General features: G+C 37.8%; 1 protein-coding gene across 1 annotated transcript in view; it reads left to right on the plus strand.

The window, feature by feature from the left end:
- Positions 1-479: 479 nt before the first annotated feature.
- The window catches only part of LOC307118822 (uncharacterized protein), a gene marked incomplete at its 5' end in the record, with an annotated part of 43,492 nt that continues 23,653 nt past the window's right edge, over positions 480-20,318 (plus strand). Inside the window, one exon of the mRNA XM_079804637.1 lies at positions 480-570. Coding sequence (XP_079660763.1) covers positions 480-570 — 91 coding nt within the window. The remainder of the gene's footprint in view (positions 571-20,318) is intronic.

The raw sequence follows: 20,318 nt of genomic DNA on the forward strand, positions 1-20,318 counted from the left end.
CTGTCCCTAACTCTACCCATATCCCACCTCAATATCAGCAAAAGTGTTTTGCAATACAATTTGAACACAGTAAGTACATTGTACTTATTTTTTGATGTAAGTACATAGTACTTAAGGCCACCTAATATAAAGTGGGGCCAGCCCTACATTTGTTCTTGTTTGAGAGGCGCTTCACTCGATATACGGACCAATACAGGAGAAAAGACCATTATGACTTTGCTCTCTTGATGACTTTAAATAGTATTCTTAAATAGTACATTTCCTTGAACTTCTGCCAGCAGTAAACAATCAAATGATGAATCTGATTTCTATAAAGCCAGTAAAACATCACAGATAGCGTGTGCAAATGAACGCCGGCTTCAGCGGGCCACTTCTTTCTCTGTGCACTCCCAAACAGGAATAACGGCGAGTGATGCCAGCCCCTGAACCGAGGGCTGAAAAATGTGACTGATTGTAATCAAAATGTGACGAAACACATGATGACACAGTGGCACACTTGCTTTTTCAGATTGGATGAGCAGGCAGATCAGGTTACCATGGGCCAGAACGCAGCATTCCTGCTCTTGTGCGGTGAGTTCTGATCAATGCATTTCTGTCACACCACGCGACGTGATGACGCTGAATGACGTCCCTCTTAAAGATCTGGTGGGGGTTTAGTATCTATAATATTTCCATATAGATTCTTTGCTGCTCCTTTTCTGCATTAAGTAGATGCTTTTATCCTATGTGTCAACTCAACCAGAGATCCCCAGCTCACATTTTTGATTTTGTTAATGTTTTTTCTGTAGAAAGTCAAACACACAGTAAATAGTGATTTATTATTGATGAAAGCCAAAATATGGATATGTGTATTGACGGAGTAATCACTGTTTTGAAGAGGAGGGTTAGCCATAATACAGGGGTGTAAAAATCATTATTTTATTTTCACTATTATTATACATTATTATATATTATTACATTATTATATTCAGTATTAGTGATATCTGTTGACTTTATCAATCTGTGTGTCATTATATGCCAACGGTGAGCGCTCAAACATGGGGAAAAAGCATTTCTGCTGTTTATGCCTCAAGTTTATGGGGCGCCGTTTGTAAAGCGGCTCACGCTGAAAATAACAGCAACATTTTGACACATTTAGCTTCAAACAATGTTTAAAAAACTGGTATGAATTTTTGGCGGTCACTTTTTTAGCACATTTACAACAATATTTATCAACTTAGAGATATTTTAAATAGTTAAATCTAAATGTTAAATCTAAATCTAAATGTTAAATCTAAATCTAAATGCTAAATCTAAATCTAAATGTTAAATCTAAATCTAAATGTTAAATCTAAATCTAAATGTTGAATATAAATCTAAATGCTAAATCTAAATGTTAAATCTAAACGTTAAATCTAAATGTTACATCTAAATCTAAATGTAAAATCTAAATGTTAAATCTAAATGTTAAATCTAAATACAAAATCTAAATCTAAATCTAAATGTTAAATCTAAATGTTAAATCTAAATATAAATGTTGAATCTAAATGTTTCGGGTGAAACTAAATATTTAACTAATATGCAAATTCAGAATGCAGATAACCGGTTTTAACATTTAGATTTAACATTTAGATTTTACATTTAGATTTAGATTTAGATTTAACATTTAGATTTAGATTTAACATTTAGATTTAGATTTAGCATTTAGATTTAGATTTAACATTTAGATTTAACATTTAGATTTAGATTTAACATTTAGATTTAGATTTAACATTTAGATTTAGATTTAACATTTAGATTTAACAATTAACATTTAGATTTAGATTTAACATTTAGATTTAACTATTTAAAATATCTCTAAGTTGATAAATATTGTTGTAAATGTGCTAAAAAAGTGACCGCCAAAAATTCATACCAGTTTTTTAAACATTGTTTGAAGCTAAATGTGTCAAAATGTTGCTGTTATTTTCAGCGTGAGCCGCTTTACAAACGGCGCCCCATACAAGTTTGCATTATAGATAGTTTGCATTGTATTAATCAAGAAGTATTAAAGATATCTTAATATCCTTTTAGATTCTGGTTCTTAACAAACTTTGCTTTTAATATCTTCATTTTAAAGTCCGTCGATGGGTCAGTCCCAGAGATATGGAGATCTTAATGCGGCTCCATGAGTAAACTGGTCAATTGAACACATTTTCAGTGGTCAAAACCCAAACGTGGGTCACTTTGCACACAGATGATAGTTTTTTTCTTTTAAAGAGGAATATCTGAAGAAGGAAAGAGTTTAAAATAGTGTTCCGCCCCCCTTTCGCTCTCACCACTTACAATGAAGAGCAAGAAGAGAAAGTGTCAAAATAACAAATATTTGATGTTTTTATTTGCAGGAATCTTGAATTCATTTTTTACAACTACAGCTCCACTTACAGCAACAACAACAACAACACAAGTTACATCTACAACTGAACCAACAAAAACAACTCCTTCAAGATCTACAACAGAACATACAACTACAACTACAGCTCCACTTACAGCAACAACAACACAACTTACATCTACAACTGAACCAACAAACACAACTCCTTCAACATCTACAACAGAACATACAACTACAACTACAGCTCCACTTACAGCAACAACAACACAACTTACATCTACAACTACAGCTCCACTTACAGCAACAACAACACAACTTACATCTACAACTGAATCAACAAACACAACTCCTTCAACATCTACAACAGAACATACAACTACAACTACAGCTCCACTTACAGCAACAACAACACAACTTAAATCTACAACTAAACCAACAAACTCAACTCCTTCAGCATCTACAACAGAACATACAACTACAACTACAGCTCCACTTACAGCAACAACAACACAACTTACATCTACAACTGAACCAACAAACACAACTCCTTCAACATCTACAACAGAACATACAACTACAGCTCCACTTACAGCAACAACAACACAACTTACATCTACAACTGAACCAACAAACACAACTCCTTCAACATCTACAACTGAACATACAACTACAACTACAGCTCCACTTACAGCTACAACAACACAACTTACATCTACAACTGAACCAACAAACACAACTCCTTCAACATCTACAACAGAACATACAACTACAACTACAGCTCCACTTACAGCTACAACAACACAACTTACATCTACAACTGAACCAACAAACACAACTCCTTCAAGATCTACAACAGAACATACATCTACAACTACAGCTCCACTTACAGCAACAACAACACAACTTACATCTACAACTGAACCAACAAACACAACTCCTTCAACATCTACAACAGAACATACAACTACAACTACAGCTCGACTTACAGCAACAACAACACAACTTACATCTACAACTGAACCAACAAACACAACTCCTTCAACATCTACAACAGAACATACAACTACAACTACAGCTCACCTTACAGCAACAACAACACAACTTACATCTACAACTGAGCCAACAAACACAACTACATCTACAACTACAGCTCCACTTACAGCAACAACAACAACAACACAACTTACATCTACAACTGAACCAACAAACACAACTCCTTCAAGATCTACAACAGAACATACATCTACAACTACAGCTCCACTTACAGCAACAACAACACAACTTACATTTACAACTGAACCAACAAACACAACTCCTTCAACATCTACAACAGAACATACAACTACAACTACAGCTCGACTTACAGCAACAACAACAACACAACTTACATCTACTACTGAACCAACAAACACAACTCCTTCAAGATCTACAACAGAACATACAACTACAACTACAGCTCCACTTACAGCAACAACAACAACACAACTTACATCTACAACTGAACCAACAAACACAACTCCTTCAACATCTACAACAGAACATACATCTACAACTACAGCTCCACTTACAGCAACAACAACACAACTTACATTTACAACTGAACCAACAAACACAACTCATTCAACATCTACAACAGAACATACAACTACAACTACAGCTCCACTTACAGCTACAACAACACAACTTACATCTACAACTGAACCAACAAACACAACTCCTTCAACATCTACAACAGAACATACATCTACAACTGCAGCTCCACTTACAGCAACAACAACAACACAACTTACATCTAAAACTGAACCAACAAACACAACTCCTTCAACATCTACAACAGAACATACAACTACAACTACAGCTCCCCTTACAGCAACAACAACACAACTTACATCTACAACTGAACCAACAAACACAACTCCTTCAACATCTACAACAGAACATACAACTACAACTACAGCTCCACTTACAGCAACAACAACACAACTTACATCTACAACTGAACCAACAAACACAACTCCTTCAACATCTACAACAGAACATACAACTACAACTACAGCTCCACTTACAGCAACAACAACACAACTTACATCTACAACTGAACCAACAAACACAACTCCTTCAAGATCTACAACAGAACATACATCTACAACTACAGCTCCACTTACAGCAACAACAACACAACTTACATTTACAACTGAACCAACAAACACAACTCCTTCAACATCTACAACAGAACATACATCTACAACTACAGCTCCACTTACAGCAACAACAACACAACTTACATCTACAACTGAACCAACAAACACAACTCCTTCAAGATCTACAACAGAACATACAACTACAACTACAGCTCACCTTACAGCAACAACAACACAACTTACATCTACAACTGAGCCAACAAACACAACTACATCTACAACTACAGCTCCACTTACAGCAACAACAACACAACTTACATCTACAACTGAAACAACAAACACAACTCCTTCAAGATCTACAACAGAACATACAACTACAACTACAGCTCCACTTACAGCAACAACAACACAACTTACATATACAACTGAGCCAACAAAAACAACTCCTTCAACATCTACAACAGAACATACAACTACATCTAGAGCTCCACTTACAGCAATAACAACACAACTTACATCTACAATTAAACCAACAAACACAACTCCTTCAACATCTACAACAGAACATACAACTACAACTACAGCTCGACTTACAGCTACAACAACACAACCTATATCTACAACTGAACCAACAAACACAACTCCTTCAACATCTACAACAGAACATACAACTACAACTACAGCTCCACTTACAGCAACAACAACACAACTTACATCTACAACTGAACCAACAAACACAACTCCTTCAACATCTACAACAGAACATACAACTACAACTACAGCTCCACTTACAGCAACAACAACACAACTTACATCTACAACTGAGCCAACAAACACAACTCCTTCAACATCTACAACAGAACATACAACTACAACTACAGCTCCACTTACAGCAACAACAACACAACTTACATCTACAACTGAGCCAACAAACACAACTCCTTCAACATCTACAACAGAACATACATCTACAACTACAGCTCCACTTACAGCAACAACAACACAACTTACATCTACAACTGAACCAACAAACACAACTCCTTCAACATCTACAACAGAACATACATCTACAACTACAGCTCCACTTACAGCAACAACAACACAACTTACATCTACAACTGAACCAACAAACACAACTCCTTCAAGATCTACAACAGAACATACAACTACAACTACAGCTCCACTTCCAGCAACAACAACACAACTTACATCTACAACTGAACCAACAAACACAACTCCTTCAACAGTTACAACAAAACATACAACTACAACTACAGCTCTACTTACAGCAACAACAACAACACAACTTACATCTACAACTGAACCAACAAACACAACTCCTTCAAGATCTACAACAGAACATACATCTACAACTACAGCTCCACTTACAGCTACAACAACACAACCAACATCTACAACTGAACCAACAAACACAACTCCTTCAAGATCTACAACAGAACATACAACTACAACTACAGCTCCACTTCCAGCAACAACAACACAACTTACATCTACAACTGAACCAACAAACACAACTCCTTCAACAGTTACAACAAAACATACAACTACAACTACAGCTCTACTTACAGCAACAACAACAACACAACTTACATCTACAACTGAACCAACAAACACAACTCCTTCAAGATCTACAACAGAACATACATCTACAACTACAGCTCCACTTACAGCTACAACAACACAACCAACATCTACAACTGAACCAACAAACACAACTCCTTCAACATCTACAACAGAACATACAACTACAACTACAGCTCCACTTACAGCAACAACAACACAACTTACATCTACAACTGAACCAACAAACACAACTCCTTCAACATCTACATCAGAACATACAACTACAACTACAGCTCCACTTACAGCAACAACAACACAACTTACATCTACAACTGAGCCAACAAACACAACTCCTTCAACATCTACAACAGAACATACAACTACAACTACAGCTCCACTTACAGCAACAACAACACAACTTACATCTACAACTGAACCAACAAACACAACTCCTTCAGCATCTACAACTGAACATACAACTACAACTACAGCTCCACTTACAGCTACAACAACACAACTTACATCTACAACTGAACCAACAAACTCAACTCCTTCAACATCTACAACAGAACATACAACTACAACTACAGCTCCACTTACAGCAACAACAACACAACTTACATCTACAACTGAGCCAACAAACACAACTCCTTCAACATCTACAACAGAACATACAACTACAACTACAGCTCCACTTACAGCAACAACAACACAACTTACATCTACAACTGAACCAACAAACACAACTCCTTCAACATCTACAACAGAACATACAACTACAACTACAGCTCCACTTACAGCAACAACAACACAACTTACATCTACAACTGAGCCAACAAACACAACTCCTTCAACATCTACAACAGAACATACAACTACAACTACAGCTCCACTTACAGCAACAACAACACAACTTACATCTACAACTGAGCCAACAAACACAACTCCTTCAACATCTACAACAGAACATACATCTACAACTACAGCTCCACTTACAGCAACAACAACACAACTTACATCTACAACTGAACCAACAAACACAACTCCTTCAACAGTTACAACAGAACATACAACTACAACTACAGCTCCACTTACAGCTACAACAACACAACTTACATCTACAACTGAACCAACAAACACAACTCCTTCAAGATCTACAACAGAACATACAACTACAACTACAGCTCCACTTCCAGCAACAACAACACAACTTACATCTACAACTGAACCAACAAACACAACTCCTTCAACAGTTACAACAAAACATACAACTACAACTACAGCTCTACTTACAGCAACAACAACAACACAACTTACATCTACAACTGAACCAACAAACACAACTCCTTCAAGATCTACAACAGAACATACATCTACAACTACAGCTCCACTTACAGCTACAACAACACAACCAACATCTACAACTGAACCAACAAACACAACTCCTTCAAGATCTACAACAGAACATACAACTACAACTACAGCTCCACTTCCAGCAACAACAACACAACTTACATCTACAACTGAACCAACAAACACAACTCCTTCAACAGTTACAACAAAACATACAACTACAACTACAGCTCTACTTACAGCAACAACAACAACACAACTTACATCTACAACTGAACCAACAAACACAACTCCTTCAAGATCTACAACAGAACATACATCTACAACTACAGCTCCACTTACAGCTACAACAACACAACCAACATCTACAACTGAACCAACAAACACAACTCCTTCAACATCTACAACAGAACATACAACTACAACTACAGCTCCACTTACAGCAACAACAACACAACTTACATCTACAACTGAACCAACAAACACAACTCCTTCAACATCTACATCAGAACATACAACTACAACTACAGCTCCCCTTACAGCAACAACAACACAACTTACATCTACAACTGAACCAACAAACACAACTCCTTCAACATCTACAACAGAACATACAACTACAACTACAGCTCCACTTACAGCAACAACAACACAACTTACATCTACAACTGAACCAACAAACACAACTCCTTCAACATCTACAACAGAACATACAACTACAACTACAGCTCCACTTACAGCAACAACAACACAACTTACATCTACAACTGAACCAACAAACACAACTCCTTCAACATCTACAACAGAACATACAACTACAACTACAGCTCCACTTACAGCAACAACAACACAACTTACATCTACAACTGAACCAACAAACACAACTCCTTCAACATCTACAACAGAACATACAACTACAACTACAGCTCCACTTACAGCAACAACAACAACACAACTTACATCTACAACTGAGCCAACAAACACACCTCCTTCAAGATCTACAACAGAACATACAACTACAACTACAGCTCCACTTACAGCAACAACAACACAATTTACATCTACAACTGAGCCAACAAACACAACTCCTTCAACATCTACAACAGAACATACAACTACAACTACAGCTCCACTTACAGCAACAACAACACAATTTACATCTACAACTGAGCCAACAAACACAACTCCTTCAACATCTACAACAGAACATACAACTACAACTACAGCTCCACTTACAGCAACAACAACACAACTTACATCTACAACTGAACCAACAAACACAACACCTTCAACATCTACAACAGAACATACATCTACAACTACAGCTCCCCTTACAGCAACAACAACACAACTTACATATACAACTGAACCAACAAACACAACACCTTCAACATCTACAACAGAACATACAACTACAACTTCAGCTCCACTTACAGCAACAACAACACAACCTACATCTACAACTGAACCAACAAACACAACTCCTTCAGCATCTACAACAGAACATACAACTACAACTACAGCTCCACTTACAGCAACAACAACACAACTTACATATACAACTGAACCAACAAACACAACTCCTTCAGCATCTACAACAGAACATACAACTACAACTAAAGCTCCACTTACAGCAACAACACAACTTACACCTACAACTGAGCCAACAAACACAACTCCTTCAACATCTACAACAGAACATACAACTACAACTACAGCTCCACTTACAGCAACAACAACACAACTTACATCTACAACTGAACCAACAAACACAACTCCTTCAACAGTTACAACAGAACATACAACTACAACTACAGCTCCACTTACAGCAACAACAACACAACTTACATCTACAACTGAACCAACAAACACAACACCTTCAACATCTACAACAGAACATACAACTACAACTACAGCTCCACTTACAGCAACAACAACAACACAACTTACATCTACAACTGAACCAACAAACACAACTCCTTCAACATCTACAACAGAACATACAACTACAACTACAGCTCCACTTACAGCAACAACAACACAACTTACATCTACAACTGAACCAACAAACACAACTCCTTCAACATCTACAACAGAACATACAACTACAACTACAGCTCGACTTACAGCTACAACAACACAACTTACATCTACAACTGAGCCAACAAACACAACTCCTTCAACATCTACATCAGAACATACAACTACAGCTCCACTTACAGTAACAACAACACAACTTACATCTACAACTGAACCAACAAACACAACTCCTTCAGCATCTACAACTGAACATACAACTACAACTACAGCTCCACTTACAGCAACAGCAACAACAACACAACTTACATATACAACTGAGCCAACAAACACAACTCCTTCAACATCTACAACAGAACATACAACTACAACTACAGCTCGACTTACAGCAACAACAACACAACTTACATCTACAACTGAGCCAACAAACACAACTCCTTCAACATCTACAACAGAACATACAACTACATCTAGAGCTCCACTTACAGCAACAACAACACAACTTACATCTACAACTGAACCAACAAACACAACTCCTTCAACATCTACAACTGAACATACAACTACAACTACAGCTCCACTTACAGCAACAACAACACAACTTACATCTACAACTGAACCAACAAACACAACTCCTTCAACATCTACAACAGAACATACAACTACAACTACAGCTCCACTTACAGCAACAACAACACAACTTACATATACAACTGAGCCAACAAACACAACTCCTTCAACATCTACAACAGAACATACAACTACAACTACAGCTCGACTTACAGCAACAACAACACAACTTACATCTACAACTGAGCCAACAAACACAACTCCTTCAACATCTACAACAGAACATACAACTACATCTAGAGCTCCACTTACAGCAACAACAACACAACTTACATCTACAACTGAGCCAACAAACACAACTCCTTCAACATCTACAACAGAACATACAACTACAACTACAGCTCCACTTACAGCAACAACAACACAACTTACATCTACAACTGAGCCAACAAACACAACTCCTTCAACATCTACAACAGAACATACAACTACATCTAGAGCTCCACTTACAGCAACAACAACACAACTTACATCTACAACTGAACCAACAAACACAACTCCTTCAACATCTACAACAGAACATACAACTACATCTAGAGCTCCACTTACAGCAACAACAACACAACTTACATCTACAACTGAACCAACAAACACAACTCCTTCAACATCTACAACTGAACATACAACTACAACTACAGCTCCACTTACAGCTACAACAACACAACTTACATCTACAACTGAACCAACAAACACAACTCCTTCAACATCTACAACTGAACATACAACTACAACTGCAGCTCCCCTTACAGCAACAACAACACAACTTACATCTACAACTGAACCAACAAACACAACTCCTTCAACATCTACAACAGAACATACAACTACAACTACAGCTCCACTTACAGCAACAACAACACAACTTACATCTACAAATGAACCAACAAACACAACTCCTTCAACATCTACAACAGAACATACAACTACAACTACAGCTCCCCTTACCGCAACAACAACACAACTTACATCTACAACTACAGCTCCACTTACAGCAACAACAACACAACTTACATCTACAACTGAACCAACAAACACAACTCCTTCAACATCTACAACAGAACATGCAACTACAACTACAGCTCGACTTACAGCTACAACAACACAACTTACATCTACAACTGAACCAACAAACACAACTCCTTCAGCATCTACAACTGAACATACAACTACAACTACAGCTCGACTTACAGCAACAACAACACAACTTACATCTACAACTGAACCAACAAACACAACTCCTTCAAGATCTACAACAGAACATACAACTACAACTACAGCTCCACTTACAGCTACAACAACACAACTTACATCTACAACTGAACCAACAAACACAACTCCTTCAACATCTACAACAGAACATACAACTACAACTACAGCTCCACTTACAGCTACAACAACACAACTTACATCTACAACTGAACCAACAAACACAACTCATTCAACATCTACAACAGAACATACAACTACAACTACAGCTCCACTTACAGCTACAACAACACAACTTACATCTACAACTGAACCAACAAACACAACTCCTTCAACATCTACAACAGAACATACAACTACAACTACAGCTCGACTTACAGCAACAACAACACAACTTACATCTACAACTGAACCAACAAACACAACTCATTCAACATCTACAACAGAACATACAACTACAACTGCAGCTCCCCTTACAGCAACAACAACACAACTTACATCTACAACTGAACCAACAAACACAACTCCTTCAACATCTACAACAGAACATACAACTACAACTACAGCTCCACTTACAGCAACAACAACACAACTTACATCTACAAATGAACCAACAAACACAACTCCTTCAACATCTACAACAGAACATACAACTACAACTACAGCTCCCCTTACCGCAACAACAACACAACTTACATCTACAACTACAGCTCCACTTACAGCAACAACAACACAACTTACATCTACAACTGAACCAACAAACACAACTCCTTCAACATCTACAACAGAACATGCAACTACAACTACAGCTCGACTTACAGCTACAACAACACAACTTACATCTACAACTGAACCAACAAACACAACTCCTTCAGCATCTACAACTGAACATACAACTACAACTACAGCTCGACTTACAGCAACAACAACACAACTTACATCTACAACTGAACCAACAAACACAACTCATTCAACATCTACAACAGAACATACAACTACAACTACAGCTCCACTTACAGCTACAACAACACAACTTACATCTACAACTGAACCAACAAACACAACTCCTTCAACATCTACAACAGAACATACAACTACAACTGCAGCTCCCCTTACAGCAACAACAACACAACTTACATCTACAACTGAACCAACAAACACAACTCCTTCAACATCTACAACAGAACATACAACTACAACTACAGCTCCACTTACAGCAACAACAACACAACTTACATCTACAAATGAACCAACAAACACAACTCCTTCAACATCTACAACAGAACATACAACTACAACTACAGCTCCCCTTACCGCAACAACAACACAACTTACATCTACAACTACAGCTCCACTTACAGCAACAACAACACAACTTACATCTACAACTGAACCAACAAACACAACTCCTTCAACATCTACAACAGAACATGCAACTACAACTACAGCTCGACTTACAGCTACAACAACACAACTTACATCTACAACTGAACCAACAAACACAACTCCTTCAGCATCTACAACTGAACATACAACTACAACTACAGCTCGACTTACAGCTACAACAACACAACTTACATCTACAACTGAGCCAACAAACACAACTCATTCAACATCTACAACAGAACATACAACTACAACTACAGCTCCACTTACAGCAACAACAACACAACTTACATATACAACTGAGCCAACAAACACAACTCCTTCAACATCTACAACAGAACATACAACTACAACTACAGCTCGACTTACAGCTACAACAACACAACTTACATCTACAACTGAACCAACAAACACAACTCCTTCAGCATCTACAACAGAACATACAACTACAACTACAGCTCCACTTACAGCAACAACAACACAACTTACATCTACAACTGAACCAACAAACACAACTCCTTCAACATCTACAACTGAACATACATCTACAACTACAGCTCCACTTACAGCAACAACAACAACACAACTTACATCTACAACTGAACCAACAAACACAACTCCTTCAACATCTACAACAGAACATACAACTACAACTACAGCTTCACTTACAGCAACAACAACACAACTTACATCTACAACTGAACCAACAAACACAACTCCTTCAACATCTACAACTGAATATACAACTACAACTACAGCTCCACTTACAGCAACAACAACACAACTTACATATACAACTGAACCAACAAACACAACTCCTTCAACATCTACAACAGAACATACAACTACAACTACAGCTCCACTTACAGCAACAACAACACAACTTACATCTACAACTGAGCCAACAAACACAACTCCTTCAACATCTACAACAGAACATACAATTACAACTACAGCTCGACTTACAGCTACAACAACACAACTTACATCAACAACTGAGCCAACAAACACAACTCCTTCAACATCTACATCAGAACATACAACTACAACTACAGCTCCACTTACAGTAACAACAACACAACTTACATCTACAACTGAACCAACAAACACAACTCCTTCAGCATCTACAACTGAACTTACAACTACAACTACAGCTCCACTTACAGCAACAACAACACAACTTACATATACAACTGAACCAACAAACACAACTCCTTCAACATCTACATCAGAACATACAACTACAACTACAGCTCCCCTTACAGCAACAACAACACAACTTACATCTACAACTGAACCAACAAACACAACTCCTTCAACATCTACAACAGAACATACAATTACAACTACAGCTCGACTTACAGCTACAACAACACAACTTACATCAACAACTGAGCCAACAAACACAACTCCTTCAACATCTACATCAGAACATACAACTACAACTACAGCTCCACTTACAGTAACAACAACACAACTTACATCTACAACTGAACCAACAAACACAACTCCTTCAGCATCTACAACTGAACTTACAACTACAACTACAGCTCCACTTACAGCAACAACAACACAACTTACATATACAACTGAACCAACAAACACAACTCCTTCAACATCTACATCAGAACATACAACTACAACTACAGCTCCCCTTACAGCAACAACAACACAACTTACATCTACAACTGAACCAACAAACACAACTCCTTCGACATCTACAACTGAACATACAACTACAACTACAGCTCCACTTACAGCAACAACAACACAACTTACATCTACAACTGAGCCAACAAACACAACTCCTTCAACATCTACAACAGAACATACATCTACAACTACAGCTCCACTTACAGCAACAACAACAACACAACTTACATCTACAACTAAACCAACAAACACAACTCCTTCAACATCTACAACAGAACATACAACTACAACTACAGCTCCACTTACAGCAACAACAACACAACTTACATCTACAACTGAACCAACAAACACAACTCCTTCAACATCTACAACTGAACATACATCTACAACTACAGCTCCACTTACAGCAACAACAACAACACAACTTACATCTACAACTGAACCAACAAACACAACTCCTTCAACATCTACAACAGAACATACAACTACAACTACAGCTTCACTTACAGCAACAACAACACAACTTACATCTACAACTGAACCAACAAACACAACTCCTTCAACATCTACAACTGAATATACAACTACAACTACAGCTCCACTTACAGCAACAACAACACAACTTACATATACAACTGAACCAACAAACACAACTCCTTCAACATCTACAACAGAACATACAATTACAACTACAGCTCGACTTACAGCTACAACAACACAACTTACATCTACAACTGAGCCAACAAACACAACTCCTTCAACATCTACATCAGAACATACAACTACAACTACAGCTCCACTTACAGTAACAACAACACAACTTACATCTACAACTGAACCAACAAACACAACTCCTTCAGCATCTACAACTGAACTTACAACTACAACTACAGCTCCACTTACAGCAACAACAACACAACTTACATATACAACTGAGCCAACAAACACAACTCCTTCAACATCTACAACAGAACATACAACTACAACTACAGCTCGACTTACAGCTACAACAACACAACTTACATCTACAACTGAACCAACAAACACAACTCCTTCAACATCTACAACTGAACATACAACTACAACTACAGCTCCACTTACAGCAACAACAACACAACTTACATCTACAACTGAGCCAACAAACACAACTCCTTCAACATCTACAACAGAACATACAATTACAACTACAGCTCGACTTACAGCTACAACAACACAACTTACATCAACAACTGAGCCAACAAACACAACTCCTTCAACATCTACATCAGAACATACAACTACAACTACAGCTCCACTTACAGTAACAACAACACAACTTACATCTACAACTGAACCAACAAACACAACTCCTTCAGCATCTACAACTGAACTTACAACTACAACTACAGCTCCACTTACAGCAACAACAACACAACTTACATATACAACTGAACCAACAAACACAACTCCTTCAACATCTACATCAGAACATACAACTACAACTACAGCTCCCCTTACAGCAACAACAACACAACTTACATCTTCAACTGAACCAACAAACACAACTCCTTCGACATCTACAACTGAACATACAACTACAACTACAGCTCCACTTACAGCAACAACAACACAACTTACATCTACAACTGAGCCAACAAACACAACTCCTTCAACATCTACAACAGAACATACATCTACAACTACAGCTCCACTTACAGCAACAACAACAACACAACTTACATCTACAACTAAACCAACAAACACAACTCCTTCAACATCTACAACAGAACATACAACTACAACTACAGCTCCACTTACAGCAACAACAACACAACTTACATCTACAACTGAACCAACAAACACAACTCCTTCAACATCTACAACTGAACATACATCTACAACTACAGCTCCACTTACAGCAACAACAACAACACAACTTACATCTACAACTGAACCAACAAACACAACTCCTTCAACATCTACAACAGAACATACAACTACAACTACAGCTTCACTTACAGCAACAACAACACAACTTACATCTACAACTGAACCAACAAACACAACTCCTTCAACATCTACAACTGAATATACAACTACAACTACAGCTCCACTTACAGCAACAACAACACAACTTACATATACAACTGAACCAACAAACACAACTCCTTCAACATCTACAACAGAACATACAACTACAACTACAGCTCCACTTACAGCAACAACAACACAACTTACATCTACAACTGAGCCAACAAACACAACTCCTTCAACATCTACAACAGAACATACAATTACAACTACAGCTCGACTTACAGCTACAACAACACAACTTACATCTACAACTGAGCCAACAAACACAACTCCTTCAACATCTACATCAGAACATACAACTACAACTACAGCTCCACTTACAGTAACAACAACACAACTTACATCTACAACTGAACCAACAAACACAACTCCTTCAGCATCTACAACTGAACTTAAAACTACAACTACAGCTCCACTTACAGCAACAACAACACAACTTACATATACAACTGAGCCAACAAACACAACTCCTTCAACATCTACAACAGAACATACAACTACAACTACAGCTCGACTTACAGCTACAACAACACAACTTACATCTACAACTGAACCAACAAACACAACTCCTTCAACATCTACAACTGAACATACAACTACAACTGCAGCTCCCCTTACAGCAACAACAACACAACTTACATCTACAACTGAACCAACAAACACAACTCCTTCAACATCTACAACAGAACATACAACTACAACTACAGCTCCACTTACAGCAACAACAACACAACTTACATCTACAACTGAACCAACAAACACAACTCCTTCAACATCTACAACAGAACATACAACTACAACTACAGCTCCCCTTACCGCAACAACAACACAACTTACATCTACAACTACAGCTCCACTTACAGCAACAACAACACAACTTACATATACAACTGAGCCAACAAACACAACTCCTTCAACATCTACAACAGAACATACAACTACAACTACAGCTCGACTTACAGCTACAACAACACAACTTACATCTACAACTGAACCAACAAACACAACTCCTTCAACATCTACAACAGAACATACAACTACAGCTCGACTTACAGCTACAACAACACAACTTACATCTACAACTGAACCAACAAACACAACTCCTTCAGCATCTACAACTGAACATACAACTACAACTACAGCTCCACTTACAGCAACAACAACACAACTTACATCTACAACTGAGCCAACAAACACAACTCCTTCAACATCTACATCAGAACATACAACTACAACTACAGCTCGACTTACAGCTACAACAACACAACTTACATCTACAACTGAGCCAACAAACACAACTCCTTCAACATCTACATCAGAACATACAACTACAACTACAGCTCCACTTACAGCAACAACAACACAACTTACATCTACAACTGAACCAACAAACACAACTCCTTCAACATCTACAACAGAACATACAACTACAGCTCGACTTACAGCTACAACAACACAACTTACATCTACAACTGAACCAACAAACACAACTCCTTCAGCATCTACAACTGAACATACAACTACAACTACAGCTCCACTTACAGCAACAACAACACAACTTACATATACAACTGAACCAACAAACACAACTCCTTCAACATCTACAACAGAACATACAACTACAACTACAGCTCGACTTACAGCTACAACAACACAACTTACATCTACAACTGAACCAACAAATACAACTCCTTCAACATCTACAACAGAACATACAACTACAACTACAGCTCGACTTACAGCTACAACAACACAACTTACATCTACAACTGAGCCAACAAACACAACTCCTTCAACATCTACAACAGAACATACAATTACAACTACAGCTCGACTTACAGCTACAACAACACAACTTACATCTACAACTGAGCCAACAAACACAACTCCTTCAACATCTACATCAGAACATACAACTACAACTACAGCTCCACTTACAGTAACAACAACACAACTTACATCTACAACTGAACCAACAAACACAACTCCTTCAGCATCTACAACTGAACTTACAACTACAACTACAGCTCCACTTAAGGCAACAACAACACAACTTACATATACAACTGAACCAACAAACACAACTCCTTCAACATCTACATCAGAACATACAACTACAACTACAGCTCCCCTTACAGCAACAACAACACAACTTACATCTACAACTGAACCAACAAACACAACTCCTTCGACATCTACAACTGAACATACAACTACAACTACAGCTCCACTTACAGCAACAACAACACAACTTACATCTACAACTGAGCCAACAAACACAACTCCTTCAACATCTACAACAGAACATACATCTACAACTACAGCTCCACTTACAGCAACAACAACAACACAACTTACATCTACAACTAAACCAACAAACACAACTCCTTCAACATCTACAACAGAACATACAACTACAACTACAGCTCCACTTACAGCAACAACAACACAACTTACATCTACAACTGAACCAACAAACACAACTCCTTCAACATCTACAACTGAACATACATCTACAACTACAGCTCCACTTACAGCAACAACAACAACACAACTTACATCTACAACTGAACCAACAAACACAACTCCTTCAACATCTACAACAGAACATACAACTACAACTACAGCTTCACTTACAGCAACAACAACACAACTTACATCTACAACTGAACCAACAAACACAACTCCTTCAACATCTACAACTGAATATACAACTACAACTACAGCTCCACTTACAGCAACAACAACACAACTTACATATACAACTGAACCAACAAACACAACTCCTTCAACATCTACAACAGAACATACAACTACAACTACAGCTCCACTTACAGCAACAACAACACAACTTACATCTACAACTGAGCCAACAAACACAACTCCTTCAACATCTACAACAGAACATACAATTACAACTACAGCTCGACTTACAGCTACAACAACACAACTTACATCTACAACTGAGCCAACAAACACAACTCCTTCAACATCTACATCAGAACATACAACTACAACTACAGCTCCACTTACAGTAACAACAACACAACTTACATCTACAACTGAACCAACAAACACAACTCCTTCAGCATCTACAACTGAACTTACAACTACAACTACAGCTCCACTTACAGCAACAACAACACAACTTACATATACAACTGAGCCAACAAACACAACTCCTTCAACATCTACAACAGAACATACAACTACAACTACAGCTCGACTTACAGCTACAACAACACAACTTACATCTACAACTGAACCAACAAACACAACTCCTTCAACATCTACAACTGAACATACAACTACAACTGCAGCTCCCCTTACAGCAACAACAACACAACTTACATCTACAACTGAACCAACAAACACAACTCCTTCAACATCTACAACAGAACATACAACTACAACTACAGCTCCACTTACAGCAACAACAACACAACTTACATCTACAACTGAACCAACAAACACAACTCCTTCAACATCTACAACAGAACATACAACTACAACTACAGCTCCCCTTACCGCAACAACAACACAACTTACATCTACAACTACAGCTCCACTTACAGCAACAACAACACAACTTACATATACAACTGAGCCAACAAACACAACTCCTTCAACATCTACAACAGAACATACAACTACAACTACAGCTCGACTTACAGCTACAACAACACAACTTACATCTACAACTGAACCAACAAACACAACTCCTTCAACATCTACAACTGAACATACAACTACAACTACAGCTCGACTTACAGCAACAACAACACAACTTACATATACAACTGAACCAACAAACACAACTCCTTCAACATCTACAACAGAACATACAACTACAACTACAGCTCGACTTACAGCTACAACAACACAACTTACATCTACAACTG

Source organism: Gobio gobio (assembly GCF_949357685.1).
Source record: "Gobio gobio genome assembly, chromosome: 2".
Lineage (NCBI taxonomy): Eukaryota > Metazoa > Chordata > Actinopteri > Cypriniformes > Gobionidae > Gobio > Gobio gobio.